Source organism: Mustela nivalis (genome assembly GCF_964662115.1).
Source record: "Mustela nivalis genome assembly, chromosome: 11".
Classification (NCBI taxonomy): Eukaryota; Metazoa; Chordata; class Mammalia; order Carnivora; family Mustelidae; genus Mustela; species Mustela nivalis.
In genome coordinates, this window is record NC_139030.1 from 76,851,795 (window position 1) to 76,871,318 (window position 19,524).

General features: G+C 44.4%; 1 protein-coding gene across 1 annotated transcript in view; it reads left to right on the top strand.

Moving 5' to 3' along the window:
* DNER (delta/notch like EGF repeat containing) overlaps positions 1-19,524 on the top strand; it is a 311,380-nt gene that overhangs the window by 131,406 nt on the left and 160,450 nt on the right. Inside the window, exons 2-4 of the mRNA XM_082690792.1 lie at positions 4,081-4,386; positions 7,079-7,173; positions 9,462-9,628. Coding sequence (XP_082546918.1) covers positions 4,081-4,386; positions 7,079-7,173; positions 9,462-9,628 — 568 coding nt within the window. The remainder of the gene's footprint in view (positions 1-4,080; positions 4,387-7,078; positions 7,174-9,461; positions 9,629-19,524) is intronic.

A 19,524-nucleotide genomic window follows, 5' to 3' on the forward strand; every position in this document is an offset into this window, starting at 1 on the left:
TGGCAGGTAGTTGTCATTGTTTGGGAAGCAGCTAATAGAGGACCCCAGCAAGTAGCATTAATATGAACTGATTACTTTAAACAAGGGATCCATGACAGTGTAGCGCACTGGGCTCTGGTCTGTGTCCCAGGGCGCTGGCGCGCACGTATTCTCCATCACATCAGTCATTCTTTGGAACCCCTGCAGAAATCCGAACAAGTGACAGCTTCATTCTTAGCTTTTGTCGTCTTTACCAGAAGCATCTCTCCCGACAGCCCATGAATCAGTCTTTACTTCATCCCGATGCTGCTTGTGCTTCCCGCTCATGGATGAAGACAGCAGCTCCTAAACGAGAGCATTAATTCTCATAGTTCCTCCCCGCTCTTTATTTCCTGCCTGGTGGAATAGACTCCGGAGTGTGGCAAATTAGGCATTGCCGTGGGGTCCTGCCTTTTGCACCTGGTTTTATCCACTGGCACCCGGGGTGATGGGCTTCAGCAGCGGCTCACCTGATGGATGGTCTCTGAGGACTGATGCCATGGTGTTGGGGGTCATCTGTGACCTCCACTGAGCTTTTACTCTTTCTGCCCTCCCTCATCAAGGAAAAGGTAGGAGGTTATACTGGCTCTGCCTTAGCTCTCAGGTCAACAGAAACTTTCCCCCCTTTTCAAGTTGACTTAAAGTTATTGAATTGCTCTAAAATACTTTAGGACAGGTATGTGAGGCCTTCCTTAATTTGCATTCTCATGTCCTGGGGCAGGGTCCTGGAGAATCCCAGTTCCATTGCCTATAGCAGGACACCTCACGGGCTCTGGCAGCTGCTTGCGTATGACGTCATTCATTCCCTGGGTCAGTCATTCTGTCACTGCTCATTCGGCAGCTCCCGTGTACCTGGTACTGTCTTAGGGTGGGATGGGGGCCCTCAAGTAAGCAAAACGGGGGAAACAAATCTGACCTCACAGAGTTTACAGTCTAGTGGGGGAAGATACAAAATCAATATAATAAATAGGTAACTTTTCCCCCCACATTATATTAACACATAATAGATGTTTTGGAGAAAAATAAAGCCAGGAAAGAGGCATCAACAATGTCAAGGGATGGAGACGTTGCACAGTTCAATTTAGGTTGTTTAAATGTGTGGCCAGGGAAGTCTTCACCAGAAGATGACATTTGAGCAAAGAATCAAAGGAGCTTTGGGAGCAGCCATGAGAAATGAGTGTTCCAGGTAGCAGGAACAGCCAGTGCAAAGGCCCCTGAGATAGGGGAGTGCTGGGAAATTTAAAATGCTGAATGTAGTGGTAGGCACACAGGAAGGCATCCAGTGAATGACAGATAGTACTAGTTTTGCAATTGTTGATCTTGGTGCTCATACTAGGTTACTGGTTGTAAACTCTATAGGGACAGACATTGTCTGTCTGTCTGTTTGTTTGTTTTCTTTTAGCATTTTATTCCCACATCTGCTAGAGTTCATGTCAAATTATAAGACCTCAATCATTATGTGTTGAGTATTATTCTTATACTTTTAAATTCCAAGTATGAAATTGGTGGTCTTAACTGACCCACATTTAATCCTTACTTATTTTCTGTTGCTTACAGAAATATAACCCTGACCATTGGCCTTCTGCACAGGAATTGTTTCTTTGGTATAATAATAACTTACTACCAAAGTTGGAGTGCTGTGTTGTGGCCAGAACTCTTGGCTGGAAGTCAGAAGATGTGACACAGCTCTGGCATTATTCTTATGTAGTGGCTGGGATTGGTCACTCCACTCCTCTGTCCCGTTTCTGAACAGTGATACGGGTTCGGAAAAGTTCTACTCTAGTTCTAGGTTGTTGTGAGCACAAATGAGCTGCTATACGGCGATGTTCTTTGAAAACTCTCCATGGCCACCTTAGAGGGAGTCGTAGTCATCATGCCTGGTAGCCTTTGTTGTGACAGTGGAGAGCTGTGCTTTGCCTTCTTTTCGTGGAGGACGTGCTGATGTGTGCTGGACCTCGGTGCCTCTCTGAGGGCTGCTTGTGGCCTGCAATGATGGGGCAAGAGCATCAGAGCCTTTCTGGCCCTCAGGTAGCTGGTCTCACCTGCACCCTGGAGGTTTGGAGTTCTGGAATTATCTCTTCATCATCTCTTCAATGTATTTACCTAATTTAAAAGTATTTCTATGTTTTCAGGTCTGTGTTCAATATTTTTATTTGTGACATCTAGGTCAACCTCAGACATTATTTTAAAAAAGTTGATTTCAGAAACCTGGCTGTAAGTCCCCTTTATCCTAGCTAATTAAATTTTCCTTCCTGTCAGATAATTCTTGAGGTGAGACCCACTCCATGAAGACGTCCTAAAAATAAATCAGAAATGAGATAACAATATGGTGGCTAAAAGGAAGCATTTCACATCTGATGCATTGCCTTCCAAATATTTTGTGAATACTTATAAAAAAGCCCCGCCATGTTTTCCATGTTTCTTGACATGCTAGGAATAGTGCCATGAATGTAGTAGATAAAATCCTTGTACTCACAGAGCTCATTAATTTGTGGGAGGGAAGAAAAGGATTATTCTAGATTTTGTAGTGAGGGAAGGCTTTTCTGAGGAGGTGACATTTGAGTAGAAGACTTTGTGAAATGAAGTAGAGAGCATGCAAACCTTGGAGAAAAGCCTATTCGGGCAGAGGTCCCAGCAGGTGCAAAGGCCCTGAGATGGGAATGATCTCAGCAGAGTCTAGGGACAGAGAGGGAGGGGGGAGAGTGTAAGTGAGAAGTGAAGAGAGGACGTCAGGGGTCGGCAGGGGCCAGATCAGGGAGAGCTTTATCTCACATGGAAGGAGTCTGGGTTTTACTTTAAGTTGATAATGATTGTAAATATTTAAAATAACTTACAGTTTAAATATTTTCTTCAGATATCTCTTACTCCTTTTAATTGAGATTCTGTGAAGGAATTGCCAAGTGATAGCAGAGAACACTGTGGTGTTTTTCAGAGCTTCATTTTATTCAATCCCAAATCCCTCAATATTCCTAAAGGATTTTGTTGGAAATTGTCTGACAAGGATAATTAACAGGATGAGAAGCCATTTCACCATGCAGAATTCTCTCCATGTGTGTTTATGTGTGAATTCATTTCAGCAAAAGAAATTGAGGGTCTTATTTCTCTGTAGTCTCTTCTTTACCAAATTCTATTTTCTGATCAGCCCTGAGAAGCCTGGGGTACATCAGATAGAGGTCTAATTTTCTGTTCATAGAAAGCAAATGATAATTGAATAAAGCACATGTCCGAACCCTTGAGCTGTCTCAAGAGAAACAGCTGATCATTTCCTTGTTTCCTAGCATGTTTCCAAGTCATAGCAAATTACAGGTCAGGGAAGGACTCAGGGGTAAGCACTTTACTTAGAAACATTGTCACAATTTAAAGACCTGTAAGTGAATTTTTCTCTTCCATATCCAGCAGGGTCACATTTCCCTGTGATCACCATCCAAAATAATGAGGTAGAAACTTTGATAAAATTCTGCTAAACATAAGTCTCCACCAAGCTCTACTCTGGCTAAAATTGTCACACAAGGCAATTGTTTTGGAAGCTTTTAATTAAATAATATCACCTTAGAAGGGTGGAAATTGGGAGACACACATAAGTACGTCTTTAGGGAGAGAAGTTAGTTGGCCGTCATTTCTCATAAGGAAACCTTGCAAGGGTCCAGAAGGTGAAAAAGGAGATTCCAACTGAGATCCTTAAGTATCCTTTGTAATGACTGGCCACTTAAAAAAAAAAAAAAATCAAAATTGGTATCTTCCTAAAGAGCCTCAGTTTTAAGTGCTTTTGCCCTAGAAAATTTCTCTCAAAATGTGTTCCTGACATCAGCATTATTTAGGGGCTCGGGTTTGGAGAAGCTGTTTTCTAGGTGTGTGCTTGCTGGTCACCTGTTATCTGTGGAGGGATTAACACTGGGATGACCTTGGGAGGTTCCCCCACGACAGCACAAGTGGTTAAGGACCTGGATTCCACAGAAAGAACGCTTCCTGGAGCAGCAGCTCTGAGACCTGGAGCTAATTGGCCAGCGATAGCTCTGCTTTTCTTATGAGGGAATAATTGACCCATTTATGGTCTCGTTTCAGCTCGTGGCGGATCCTTGTGCCAGCACCCCTTGTCACCATGGCAACTGCAGCAGCAGCAGCAGCAGCAGGGGGGGCTACCTCTGCATTTGCAATGACGGCTATGAAGGTCCCAACTGTGACCAGGCGCTGCCCATCCTCCCCGCCTCCAGCTGGACCGAGTCCATGGCCCCCAGGCAGCTGCAGCCTGTCCCCGCCACCCAGGAGCCCGACATCATCCTGCCCCGCTCTCAGGCCACCGTGACCTTGCCCACCTGGCAACCCAAAACAGGGCAGAAAGTGGTAGAAATGAAATGGGATCAAGTGGAGGTGAGAACATTTGGCCGCAAATGTAAGGAACCACTGAGGTTAAAATAATTCCAATGGCTCTAATATTGGCAATAAAAATGGAAGACTGTCCAGTGACAGTCTTGACATGAAACCACATGTCTACCCTTCTTCCCGTCTGCACCCATGTGTAGGAGATCGCTTTCCCGTACAGGAAGGAGACTTCTTAGTTATGACTGTTTTGTGGGCATGAAAAGAGTAAAAGCAAGGAAAGGAAATGAAGGAAGTTATTTTCTGGAACGATATCCACATACATTTCTGTGAGAGAATCTTGGCTTCGGGGGCAGACCCTCCACTGTTGACCAAATTTTCCTTAATCTTATGCTTAACATCTTGTTTATTATTTTGTGCCTTGCTGCCAATATGATTTTAAAAAAGAGGTGCTATCGGTAATTTTTTAAATGATTTAAGAATGCATTTAACAGTGCAGTTTCTGAATTTTATCAATTTTGGCAAGAACAAATACTGTGTACTGAATCTTGTCCAGTCTGGGTCAAGATCAGTCAAGCTCATCAAAAGTCTCATTTTGAGGAATTTTCAGCAGACCCTTGAAAGTTGCCATACAACATAGATTTGCTAGCTAGGAGAGTCGGGGAACAAATCTATATCATGACTTTGAAGTAACATCGATAGAGTGTAATTCCATTCCACATCTTGTATTTTATAAGATATCTTGTGATTGTTATATTACTGCTGGTTTTGTAGCTTAAATGACAAAACACATAGATCTTGTGTAGCAGTTTCAGAGTCAAGGAATACGTCTAGAAATTTCCTTTATTGTTATAGAAGAGACAAGGCAGGGGTGCCTGGGTGGCTCAGTGGGTTAAAGCCTCTGCCTTTGGCTCAGGTCATGGTCCCAGGGTCCTGGGATCGAGGCCGTATTGGGCTCTCTGCTCAGCCGGGAGCCTGCTTCTCTCCCGCCCTGTCCCCCCCACCCTCCCGGCCTTCCTCCGCCTCTTGTGACCTCTGTCTGTCAAATAAATAAATAAAATCTTAAAAAAGAGAGAGAGAGAGAGAGAGAGAGAGAGAGAGACAAGGCAGCATTTCTTTTTTTATTTTCTTGGGTAGTTCTAACCGGTTGACCCATTTTTTTTTTTCCTTGCCACACATTTTATGAAGGCCATCTTCAGACTGCAGGGCAATGTTTTCAGCCTACCTAAAAAACTGTGAACGTGTTCTGATTTCAGACTTTTAATAAACGCTTTGAAGTTTTGATTTGAATCCCTCCTTGCGGAATGACTCACTTCTCAAATGTGAACTAGATTTGATTCTACATTTATCAAGGAAGTGTCCCTTAAAGACAGCTTCTCCCCAGCCAGCCATCGCAATCTATTTATTTAAAGACATGCTATCCTACTGTTGGTAAATGTAGAAAGAAATGCCTCATCTTCCCGTCATGCTGTAATTTCTTAGGCTGTTCAAAAAGGAGGTTAAAAAGTTGCCAGCGGAAGATGGGAATATATTTAGGTTTCCCCTTTTATGGAGTAATGATGCTTCAGAGATGTGAAGCTCTTTGAAGTCTTAAGGGACTCAAGTTGATGTAATAGTTCTCAGTTAACACAAATCAAACAGGTCGATTTACATTTCTGAATATCCACAATGGGCCTTCTCCACAACCCTTGACCGTCAGGCCTTCTGGACCAGAAATTATAAGTGTTGGGTGTGGATGGAAATGCTGAGAATTTCTGTATTGCTCTCAGCTAATTCAATGATGTGGGATACATTTAATACCCCTTGTTTCAACTTTCCTGGGGGAAGACGGTGCTCACAGCACGGGGAATGAATGAACAAATTGGTCCCAACCATCTCACTTGGACACAGCTTTCAGTGTTCACAGTGTGTTTTCTTTGTTTTTTTTATTTTTTTGAAGATTTTATTTATTTATTTGACAGACAGAGATCACAAGTAGGCAGAGAGGCAGGCAGAGAGAGGGAAAAGGAAGCAGGCTCCCTGCGGAGCAGAGAGCCCAATGCAGGCCTCGATCCCAGGACCCTGGGACCATGACCTGAGCCGAAGGCAGAGGCTTAACCCACTGAGCTACCCAGGTGCCCTCACAGTGTGTTTTCTAAACAACAGTTATTTCCCCCAACCCTGCCCCTTGAGCCCCTTTTTTATATGCACTGGCGTGTTACTTTTGGGAATGTGTCATTTAAAAAATGAAGGGCTAGTCCATGGGGCAAAAAGAGGCAACTTCCCAGTTGCTTGGCCTTAGCATGGACTCTCCAAGACCCACCTCTGCCCAGAGCAAGGTCACCCAGACCAGGTGCTTCTTGCCTGTTGCTTGTTCTGAGGCTTGCTCCCTAGTTTCTGCCTGCTGTGTGTAAGCCAGTCCTCAGCCTGCCTTCTTGTTCTGGAAGCTCTTAGTCCCCTGTGTCCCCAGACTGAGCCTGGAGCAGAGGCTGGTGACTGCTTGGTAACTGGAAGAGAGGACCCTTTCACCAGTATAGCAATCCAGGAGTTGGTGGACGGCTCTCAGAAAAGCTTTGGTGTTTCAGAAAATCAAATGGCTAATTTTTTTTTCCCGCCATTTTCTTCTGAGTTTGTAAGGTTTCACTTGTCCCCTCTCTGTCTTCACCACAGTGTCATTCAAAGGCGGCTCTTGGGATTTTGCTGAGTAGTAGTATCCTGTGTTATAATCAACCTTGATAAGTGTTTCTCCCCTTTTTTCCCCCAGGTGGTCCCAGATATTGCCTGTGGGAATGCCAGTTCTAACAGCTCTGCGGGAGGCCGCCTGGTGTCCTTTGAAGTACCACAGAACGCCTCAGTCAAGTAAGAAAACTCCCAAGCTAGAAACCCTTAAGCTGGATACTCTGACCTTAAGCTGGGTTGTTAATTGGTCAGTCTGGTCGGTCTGGTGGGAATCCTGAATGGGGTTCCATGTGTAGACATGGCCTAAATTGCTCCAAACCCAGAAGGACCTCTATTTCAGGGGAGAGGACGGCAGTGGGGGTCCAGCTGGGCCGGGGATGTGGAACTGTGGAACTGGACGCGATGAGTAAGGTGTGAGATCAGAACCCCTGAAGCCTTGGATAAGATCCAGAGCCAGACCCTTCACTTCCCCAATGACTTTTGCTTCCAAAGTTCTTAGGCCTCTTGTGAGTTTAATGGGCCATTGCTTAAGTTCATAGGCATAGTTTAAAATCCAAACATTATAATTTTATTTTCAAACACAAGCATCTGAGAAGACAGTGTCTTGTTTGGCTTTGTTTTAAACTTAAGCTCTTTCCAGCGACATACTGCCCACTCTCACCGGTGGGCATGCGAAAGAGGCCAGGGCCGAGCCCCAGCTGTGTCAGGGGGCAGTGAGGGGAAGGGGGTTTGGGGAGTGGGGTTGGAGCCAGCCCCAGAGTGACCCAGTCCCGTCTGACAGCTCCCACTGCTCACCCTTCTCTGTTGCTATTACCTGCCCAACCCCCATCCCCACACAACCGAATGGGAATTTGCGGTCCAGTCCTCAGGGACTTTAGAAGACTGAGGGACACGTGACTCTGATGAGCTAGTGCTCTGTATCTGCTTCCTTTGAACGGGGCTGTGGACCTCTTTCATTCATTCAGAAGCATTTTTGCCCACCTTGCCTTCTATACAATGGAGCTGAAATGCATCCCTCCGGGGCAGCCTCGAACTCACTGTGCTGGGGCGGGGTGCGGGAGGGTGGCGGGGAGACTCGTGAACTCCGCCCAGGGAAGAAGGGCCTCGGGGCGGGGGAGGTGTGGCCTCTGAGGCAGCTTCCAGTTCTACCAGCAGGGGGACCCCGGTCCTAGTGTTTCACCGCTCGGAATACTGATGGAACCCGCGCCGTCCAGAGCCGGCTTTCGGGAAATAGGGACCCGCAGCTTCCTTTACGTTTATGAGACCATCTCCTAAGCTTCTTGTCTGGCTCATATGATCTGGCTTTCATGAGCCTTTCCAAAGAGTTCTGCTCTTCTATCCCATTCGCTGGCTTTCGGGTTTTTTCCCCTCTCAAATGTGAAGTTCTTCAAGACCCCGCTGGGCTGCAGGACGGGGCAAACATAGCAGGCCGACCCAGACAGAGTGAGATGGGAGTGCCGAGGAGCTCTGGGGGCCTTGAATTCACTTGTAAGGATTGCTAGCCCCTGAGACTTTCATTTATTCATGAATTCATTTATTCATGAATTAGCAAGCCCTGATTGGACACCCGCTGCAAGCCAGGAGCTCTGCGCGTGGAGTCAGCTAATCTCCCGCAGGCAGGTGGAGACCCCGCTTCTCCTGGAGCTTGGAGGAGGGGAGGGGCGGAAGCTGGGCGCCTGGAAGACCGTCAGGGAAGAGGGTCTCATAGAAGAGGTGACCCGTGGGCTAAGCCTTGCAGAATGGCACACGAACCAGGCTCATAAGGGGGCAAAGGCTGGAAGCTGGGGACAGAGACCGCTTGGGGGTGGGGGGTACCGTAGCTCCATGTGGCCAGAGCTCTGGCCTGCGGGGATGGTGTTGGAAGGGAAGGAGAACTGAGGTCAAGGCTGATTTGCTTTCTAGCATCTCATTCTTTGATTTTACCAGGGAAATAAGAAAAAGCCAAGAGAAGCCCAAAGCATGGGTCGTGACCCACTGTTGCTCATGTGGGCAGCCCTTTGGGGATGCCTGCCACATTTAGAGTAAATTCAAGCAGGACTACATATGGTGTGGCTGCAGAAAGATTTGTCTCTAAAAGAACTCAAGATACCCTTTTTAAATTTTTTATTAACCTATAATGTATGATTTGTTTCAGGGGTACAGATCTGTGAGTCATCAGTTGTACACAATTCATAGCACTCACCATAGCACATACCCTTCCCCAATGTCCATCCCCCAGCCACCCCACCCCTCCCCTCCCTCCCCCCCAGACCTTTTATTACCGATTATAATTGTTATGCAAAGGTGATCATCTCTTCCTGATCTTGTGGACTATTTTTAAAACAAGTGGGACACAGACCTTTGTCACCACTTCCTGAGACCTTGGTGGGTGCCCATGTCGTTTTATTTTTATTTTTAATGTCGATGGACTGGTTCTAAGACGAATTTTTCTGAAAGGAACTTCTGGTTTACTCCATTCCTGTTTCCAGAATTCGGCAAGATGCCACTGCCTCGCTGATTTTGCTGTGGAAAGTCACGGCCACAGGATTCCAACAGTGCTCCCTCATCGATGGACGGAGTGTGACTCTCCTGCAAGCCCCCGGGGGCCTGGTCCTCTTGGAGGAGATGCTCGCCCTGGGACACAACCACTTCATCGGTGAGTTATGACAGTCCGCCCGAGCACGTCTGGTTTCACCCAACCTGGACGTGGTGTTTAGAGACGGCAGGGAGGGCATTTTGCTCGGATAATCTGGGTTCTAGATATCAACCCTGTTCTTTCCACTTTAGGTGAGGTTTTGCTTATGATCAAAATTGATTTCTAAGATAATATTTTCCATGTGGCTCAGTGTGAACAAAGCACGTGCTCTGAAATCCCGAGACTGTATCCCAGCTCTGGACAAGGCGGCGTGGACCTTTGGCGCTTAAAGCTCGGGCCTGCTTGACTCTAGTCTGCTTTCTCTAGGACCCGTGGGCAGCGTGAGGCCCTGAATGGTGGTCTCTCAGAAAAACCCTGTTCTCACCTGAGTTAGGCCTGACCTAGGGCCCTGGGCACAGCACCTCGGAAGACATTTGCTAGAGCTGAGCCTCCGGCTCACAAGTAACTTGGGGATTCCAGCGTGTGTGCGGCGCCTCTTACCCACCCCCTCTGCTCCCTCATGGGTCGCGTTTGACTTTTCACTTTCCCAAATATACGTAAATCTACAGTTGATCCTTTCCTAAACTACCACGTGCTCAATTAGCTGTTTTCAGATTCCTCTGCCCTGGAGTAGAAAGGCCTTCATAAAGGGAGTCTCCCCACCCACTGTCCCCTGCTCCTCCCAAGGGCTGCTCCTGGGCAGTTTCCGGAGGACCTTCCCCTGGTTAGCATTCTGACTGCATCCTGTGTTGTCTTCATCTCTCTGGGGTTGGAACTTGTAACTCTGGCCCCCCAGCAGGCCCATATCATCAGCTGCTTTCTTAGAGCTTGTTTCTGGAGCAGCCTCAACTCAGAGACACGAGGTCAAGTTCAGACTCCACCCATCCCAGTCCTGTGGCCCCAAGCAGCCGCCTGCATTCTACTGTTAAGACCTTCTTCTGTCTGGTGATATATTCCAACAGTCTCCCCCAGAGTGGGGCAGAGACAGCGTTTGTCTTTCAGGGGTGTGGTGAGGGTTGGGTGTGATAATGGATGTGTGAGTGTACATTACAAATACTTGGGAAGTAAGTATTTGTAAGTAATGTCATTAGTAAGTCATTAGAAGTAAGTAATGTCATTAGTGTTACCAGAAGACATCTATTTGAAATGTTAGCTTACGTTTGATGTTATGTTTGGTTGTAACAGGACTGTAACTTCAGACTTAGGTTGGGGGTAAGGACAGAGATCAATCAAGACGGATTTTCTAGCACTGATATAATTTTATACTCTTGAGATACGAGGAATTTTATGAACTCCAATAAAATTTGTGCTCATTTTGCTCATAAAAAATTTTCATGGAGGGGCGCCTGGGTGGCTCAGTGGGTTAAGCCGCTGCCTTCGGCTCGGGTCATGATCTCAGGGTCCTGGGATCGAGTCCTGCATCGGGCTCTCTGCTCGGCAGGGAGCCTGCTTCCCTCTCTCTCTCTCTGCCTGCCTCTCCATCTACTTGTGATTTCTCTCTGTCAAATAAATAAATAAATAAATCTTAAAAAAAAATTTTTTTTCATGGAAAAAGTTTTATCTTGGGTTGAAATGTATTGCTCCTCAGAGGAAAAATTTTTAAAAATTTATTTTGGTATATTAATAGCTAAGGAATTTTTTTTCTCAAAAATTATATTCAGGTTATGACAAGGAGACAATGATATTGAGTAACATCCTTTCTTTCTCTAAACCATTATGTTCCATTTGGAAAAGTTGTGATCTGATGTCTTTTTAAATTTCCCAAGTTAAAAATTTTAAGTGTTTTATGTAGCTTTGTATTGGAGCTCACAATCTTTCACTGTTATTTTTTCTCAAGGTAGGGGACAGTCTTGTCACAAGCTCCTTCTGAGGAAGAATGGCTAGCTTCCTCACAATTCAAGATTGGTTACACCTACACACTGACAAGGACTTACTTGACGAAGTCTTTTTATCTCAAAGAAACTAGATTTATCTTCTGTAGCCATCATGGAAGTCTTATGCTTACTACGTTGACATGTGTTTAATGCTCCTTTTGTTAATTATTATTTTTTTTTTTAAAGGCAGCTTCTTAAAATGATTCCTTTTTACGATACTGAGCTCTCTAGACATGAATACAGTTTAGCTCAGTACCAAATGATTATTCTGCAGAGTATAACAGCATTCAGTTGACAGATGAACAAAGGGAGGCCAGCGCGGGTGGGAGGAAACTTCCACGCCAAAGGGACAGTGAAGTTCCAGAGTTACGGTGCTGTATTTTGGTCACTTCCGCTCCTTTCTAGAAAGAAAGGCACTTGGGGGGAATTGACTGTCCCTCTCTGCCCTTCCTTCTTGATGGGTTCCATACAGAACTGAATGACCACAGGTATTTTAATACTTCTACCCAACAGAGCAGATGAACTTGGTCACTGTCACCTGCTTTTAACAATTATTCTTTTAAAAAGTTTATTGCCAAGAGCCTATGAGTGTTCTGCGAGTTCCAGATGATGATGATGTCCTTGTATTTGAGCTATTTCAGAGACACTCCGCTGGATGTTTAAAAACAGCTTCCCCTCGCTACCATTGCCTTATGAATATTTATACTCTTTCATGGAAAGAAAGAAATGATAAAATATTTCACGAAGTGTGTAGCTCTTCCTTCTGTGCCTCAGCACGTCAACCCCTTTCCCCCGTGTTGTCATCCAGTTGCCACACTCCTGCCTTCTCCTTCATCATCCCCTCAGCTTTTCCTAAATGTGCTTCTTTCAACTACGTTATTTATGCACTGTTTGAGGTCAGTGACTAAACTGACCTTCGTGTGGTGTTGTCTGCTCTGTGGCCAGCAGCTAAGGAGCCTGGGAGCCCCCTGAGTGATTGATCTGCCCAATGGTTCATGTCCCCCGATAGGAAGGATTTCTGTGCAAGCAGTTGCCTGTCTTATGTGAGGTATTTTTGTTTCTTTTTTTACTTGGAGTTGCTTGGACACATTGCTCTGACAGACACTCTCAGGGATGAGGGCCAAGGCAGCCGTCTGCTGTGTGGCCTCTGTGTGAAAACACGTCCTCAGAGTGAAAGCCCCATTGAATTCCTTCTCTAGGCTTTTCTTTCTCTGGTCACCTGCCCCTCGGCATACCTCCCAGTACTTCTCCTTGGTGAACTCTGTCCACCCACTGCCTTTCCCCTCCCCACCTGGGCCGTCCCCTTCCCCACCTTCTCCAAACCTCAGCACCCCCCACATCGGTTCCTCTCCAAGACCGCATTTGAACTCTCCTGATTTGGAGGCTTTAGGAGAGAAGGGGCCAGCCCCAGATTCTGGTCTACCTGGATTCTCAAATCCTCTGAAGCTCTCATAAATTCTTCCAGACACACAGACAACCCTGGAATATTCTCATGCTTCTTTTGATCAGAAAACCCAGGCGGGGCAAGTTTGCTTTACCCATACTTTTGTTCACCTGCCTGCTCAGAGCAACCCCGCTTTTTCCCTCACACTTCTCTCTTTTATAATCCATCTCTCTTGTCACCTCCGTCTGGTTCTTTGTTTCTTTCCTCGTCTTTGAGCCTATTTTTGTTTCAATGCAGCGCATTCTCTTCTCCGTTCTTCCCTGACGGTGGTCCAGCTGCTCATACTTGTCTTTCTGCCTTCCTTCCTCTTCTCCTGCCTCTAAACCACGATTTTCCCCTATCACCTTTGACTGCCTTTGTATCATCCTTTCTTACAATTTTTAGTACATTTTTAACATCTAATTTATCTCCTAAAAATAAGTGCATTTTTATGTTTAATCTATACACAGTGGTATTTCATTTGTGACCTACTTAAAAAGCTGCTCTTAGGGCTTGAAGATCTGCTTTAACTTCACAAAGAAGTGAGTGGTGTGTAGCATTAGCTCATAGCAATGTCCTTGTAGGAGCTGGGCTGGCTTCGTCAGGACTGTAGATACTAAATTAGCTACAGAACCCTAGAAATAATGACTTCAGGTCTTTTTAACAGATGTTTTAACTAGATTAGAAATTTTCCCATTCTGTCTATGACCCTTCCTTGCCTCCTGGGACCTGCAGGGCACTTTGAGTTCCCTTGATTCTATGTTTTCAGCTTAAAAAGATTCTTGTCTTGCAAAATGATTTCTCAAGCAGTACATTCTCTTTATTTTCTTCTCTTGACAAATAAGGAGGAATAACGCGGTACATTGGCAGGTGCATTGAAGGCTGAAAACTTTCTTTTCCTTTGGTAAGATGGCACTGGTGCGATGGCCCTGCCCAGCCTCAGGGTTTAGATCAGATTTCCCTGGTAGATTTATCCTCCCTGGCATCATGTTAATTTCCTTGGAGGTACAGTCTTTTGTAGTCCAACAGTTTATACTGACTTAAAAAAATTACAGAATTTTTAATACACAACCAACTGATGCTTTATTCCTAGACAGAAGTTCCTTATCTGGCTTAGTTGGACCATGATTTTAGGGTGGCCATGGGGTTCAAATGTCACTTTTCGAGAATCCCATGCATCTCCTGCACTACAGAGTTTTATGTGTTTGTGCAGCCTTCTTCGGATAGAGCCCAGAATTCATTGGCTTCTCAAAGATATCCAAGTCCCCCAATTTTAGAACCTTCACTTTAAGCTATGCATGTGATCCCATGAGAATACATTTGCTTTTCAACATTCTCTGCTCATTGAGTGTGGTTTCTTTTGGCAAATGTACTGGCTTCCCTGTCCCCGTATCAAGAAACTTAACCTACTTTTATTTACCTACAGTTGCAGGCAGCCGGGCTGTGGGAAGTACTCAGTTCTGCATCAGGTTAAGAAACTACACATTTTTGCCTCACATCTCCCAGGCACTGTGCCAGCCTGGAAATGTACAGATGACTTAGGTGTGGACTCTAAGTGAGTAAATGGGGCAACAAAGACAGAGACAAGGGGCGCCTGGGTGGCTCAGTGGATTAGGCTGCTGCCTTCGGCTCAGGTCATGCTCAGGGTCCTGGGATCGAGTCCCACATCGGGCTCTCTGCTCGAGCGGGGAGCCTGCTTCCCTTCCTCTCTCTCTCTGCCTGCCTCTCTGTCTACTTGTGATCTCTCTCTGTCAAATAAATAAATAAAAATCTTAAAAAAAAAAAAAAGACAGAGACAAGTGCTGTAGACAAGGGAGGTGCCAAGGGGCCCGGGATTCAGAGGAAGGAGTGCCTAAATGCCAGGGAGAGATATAACAGGCAAAGCGGTCTCCTTGGATGAACAGAGAGTGGTGTGTGGCATTTTGATGGCATGGGAGTCTGTCATTAAGGTAATTTAGTGATAGTGCTAGAAATTGATTAATGGCCATCACAGCTGGAGATGGGATTTAATTTCAGCATGTGTGTGATGGAATCACCTACGTACTCCATCCGTTCCTCCAGCTGCCTCTGGCCTTGGATGTGAGCAAATTCCTATAAAGTGCTCCAGGTATGAATTTTATTTCCTGGGTTCTGTTTCTCTTCAACAAGCTTCTCGTCTTTGCCATGAATTTTTCAGGTGGTCCTTTGGAATCCTTCAATAAAGCTCTCTTTTCTTGATCCTGAACACTCTCCCTCTCTCTCTGTCCTCTCTCTGGGTAAACTCTTCCTGTGAGCCTTGACCTTTAAAATGTAAGCTTTGAAAAAAAAAAAAAAAAAGTAAGCTTTGGAAGCAAGTCCGTAGGAGCTGGGATGTTTCATCCTGTAAGTCTGATGAAGAGAATGTTTTGGGGGAGTGTGTCCCAACAAGGCAAGAGACACCATGAGGACCATACCAGTTAGGGAAAGGGTGTTGGGCAGTATTCAAATGGGAAAAATTCCAAAGGAAAAGACGGACAGGAGATTTCTTAACATCATAGTTGGCTGGAGAGCTTTCCGAAGTCATGCATTGTAGTCAATATTTTAGGTTTTTTTTGCATGGGTTTGTTTTAGTCATTTAGACATCAGATGTCCTAGAGAGACATCTTACTTAATCTCAGCCATTTCTTGATGGATTCTTTTGTTTCTTGGGAGTTGAAAATAGCCAGGAGATACATAGGTCAGACACTGCCCCTCTCCTGCTGCTGGGCTTCTTCATGTTGTTAGTGGCTAGTTTCCAGCTCTGCGTGACCAGCCCCTGGCCATAAGGACCACGTTGCTCCAGCATCTGGAAGACACAGGGTGGCAGGGAAGGGGTGTGAAGAGAAAAGGCCAGGGCTAGACCAGGACTTGTCAGAAGGAAGGATTTCCAGGTGGAGTAAAAGATGCTTGGCATAGATTTTCCTCTTACTTGTCAGAAAGGCCATTGGGAGATGCAGAACCACATTGGTAATTCGCCTCTTAAAACTGTGAAGATTTTACGGCCTGCTTATCTCTCTTCCACACGCTCTTTAGTTGTATTTTTCCTGGCTCTGATGTCCATTTTAATTAGTATCTCAGTATTTAATGGCATGCATTCTCTGTGAGCTCCTCAGATCTTATAGAATAAGTTAGACTATAATGAAAGAAGATAGTCATTGGGGCATTTAAAATTTCAGTATATTCTTTTACTGTACCTTGATAACACCTTCGTGATGGTGATGTGTTTTAAGACCACTAGAATAAGGAAGAGTATTTGTGTCCTAGCTCTGACCCAGTAAAGTAGGGTTGATTCTCAGAAATGCTGTAATTCATCGTTCACATATATAGGTTGCTATCAGACTAGTTTCTAAAATGACCCTGTGTTCTTGCAGAATCAGACCTTGCTTACATGCATGAAGCCCTCAGGCTTCCTTTCTTTAGACTCCGGAGAGTCTGGAGGTCATTCTCAAACAAGCAATTTTTTTTTTTTTAAAGATTATATTTATTTATTTGACAGAGAAAGCGCAAGTGCACGAGCAGGGGGAGGGGCAGAGGCAGAAGGAGAAGCAGCCTCCCTGTACAGGGCTCAGTCCCAGGGCCTTGGGATCATGAGCTGAGCTGAAGGCAGACACTTAGCTGACTGAGCCACCCAGGCACCCCAACTAGCAATATTTTATTAGTTCCTGTTTGTGAAGGTGGACCCAATCCAATACACCCCTGGCCATCTAAATCTGGGCTTCTGAGGTCTGTGGCCCTTTGACTGTACAGTGAGCAGGAACCTTCTACCCTAAGCCCACAGGCACTGAGTCTCCTCTAGCTTCTTGAGTGAGATCTGATTTCTTACAAGCCTAAGGTCCCACTGTCCCAAGTAATCCCTTCGCCACTGTCACCACTGCTGTCTGACTGTCTGACTGCTGTTCCCTGATAGGTCTCGTCTCTGCAGTCTGGACCCTGTCTGTCTTTTTAATATTCCCAGAAGTGCTTCCCAGGTCTTATGTACTGATGCCGGCCCTCAGTGGGGCTGTTTTTCCCCCTGCCTCTGAATCCTGTGGTCTAAGTTGCTGGTGGGCCTTTTCGGATGTTCATCTCGCCGAGCCCTGCACATTCCTGTTTGTTCTGGTCTTTAAGTCGTCTTGTCTCTGGTATCGTTTTCCCCCAGCTCTGTCTCCTTCTGCTTCTTTTAACTCATGACATTTTTGCTTTATCAGCTAAGTCTCACTTTTCCATCTGATAATCCTATTGTCAGCCAGCATCACACAATGTAGCATCTGACTGAATGTTCTCTCTCCTCTTTTTTTTTATATGTTGATTTTATATCTTTAATTAGACTGTGAATTTCTAGAGAGAAGGGACCATACCATAGTTCCTTGGATCATGATGGCCATATGGTACCCACCTGAGGGATTGGTTTTGTTCATAAGTAACTGTTATTCTGCTCAGTGAATGCCATGTGAAGAAAACTTCTAGCTGTGAATGTCAGTCTTAAGAATTCTTTGTAGATTTTTGCAACCCACCTTGATGACATTTAAACTTTCCCCCCTTTATTACATTAAAAGTATATGAAATTCAAATACAAAAAATAAAAAGGAAAGAAAGAAAGATGGAAAAACTTTCCATCATTCTTTTGGGAATGCTACATTTTATATTTTGCCCTCTAAGATGTCTTGCTCTGGCGACCTGGGGTAACAGAGTCAAAGAAAATTCAAAAGGGATACCAGCTATAAAATAATTAACATCTTCTTTTGCTGAGACCTTTAGATTTAACAAAGAAAATGCAAATGTCTCACCTTTTCACGGTCACCTTAAAACCACAGTTGAATATGGTCTTTTGAATTCCCTGCAATACAGAGAAGAAACTTGGAAAAGTTTAAATCAAGAGCAATAGTTGGAACGAATATAAAATACAAGGATAGGTAAAAGACTGCCCTGCATAACAAAATTGGGATAAAGTTCTTAAAATTCCTATTTTTCTAGTTAGGAGATTCCTATTAAATTAAATTTTACTTAAATTGAAACCACATTTCTATATTATTAGCAATCATGATTATTCTTTTTGCTCTTTTTATTACTGGTAATGAATATTAGAATTTTTTTGTTAGCTGGCTTTGCACTTCAATGCCTTGCTCTTGTTTTCCTAAAATTGTCATGATCCGCATCGTTTGTATATTGGTACCTATTGATTGTGGTGATAAATTAAGCATTGTTAACAAGAACACATTCCATTGTGGACATGCGTGATTGCTAGAGGTGACTATCTAAGGTTCCCTGAGCCAACACGGAGCATTGGTTGCCCCAGCTGTGGTGGCATTGGGGCAGGTGAGTGAAGACCGAGATGTTTCTCTTACCCTGCAGGACAGGCTGGAGTCAGGCAGCTTGCTGGTCCACCCACAGAGCTGGCTGTTCCACGTCGGAGTCTTTTGCAAGCTCCTCAGGTCATTCTTTCACACACCATAACTTGTGCAAATTCTAGGAACTAATCAGGAAGTAAAGGAAAGCCATAGGATAGAGTAGAACCAGTCAGGGTCCATGCCTCTTAGCATGACTGTAAGTCAGAAAGCTGGTTCTGTAGATTTCGAACACCAGTTTCAGAATTTAGGACAACAAAGAGACTGCGGGGTCAATCTCTTGTGTGGGTCTGAGGCATCAGGTGGAGGGACTGGCTTGGTTTCGAGAAGCAAACTCAAAGTATGTCTGCATAACCATAAATTCTCCCTTTCTCCCTCCTCGCTCTGCCCCATTACCTCTTTCTCTCCCTCAGCCTTTTGTTTAAAAAAATAGAAGTAGGTCATTTTACTTATAGATTACTTTGACAAAATTAAGTAATAAGGAAAATTATTTTTATATTTTAAACAACTTATTAACTCTGAAAAGAAATACATTATTCCTTAACTGATACTAGTTTTAACCCGAATCTAATCCATAGACTTTGATTGAATCGTGTTTTTATCTTTTAACTTAGAGACACACCTTCTCAGAGCCTTACCAGTTCCCTGTGACATTTTTTCTTAACTTTATGTCTGTGAAAATTTCAACTAAGAAAGTAATGTCATGAATTTCCGTGTTTATAGCCAAATTTCTTCCCCTCCATTATGTACGTCTTTTTCTCCATTGCAGTGGGGGAGAGGGGGGGAGGGAAGGAGGGAAAGAGAGAAAGAAAGAGATTGAGTCTCAGGGCTCAATCTGGGACTACAGTTTTCTCTCACCCAAACGCGAGTTTTCAATTTACTCTCTTTTGAAAATTAAAAAAGCTCTATGACAATAGATAGTATAAATATAAAAAATATTCATACTCTTTTGGAAAGAGGAACACATCGTATACTGTTTATTTTTTTGCCTTTTTCACTTACCACATCACTATCATTCTTCTGTGTTAATAGCTATAAATCTGTCGTATCCTTCTTAATGGTTCTATAGTGTTCCATAGAATCCGTGTACTGTAATTTATTTAACCAATATGCTATGGTTAAACAGTTAGCTCCTTCATTTCTTCTGCCTTTACAAGACCAGTGCTCTAACCCCTGAGCTATGGAGCCTCTTCTGCCTTTAAAGACAGAATTTCAAACACTATTATAACCTCATCTCTGTATCCTTTCCGATGATTTTTTTGGGTTAAGTTTCCAGATCAAGAATTTGCTGGATCAAAC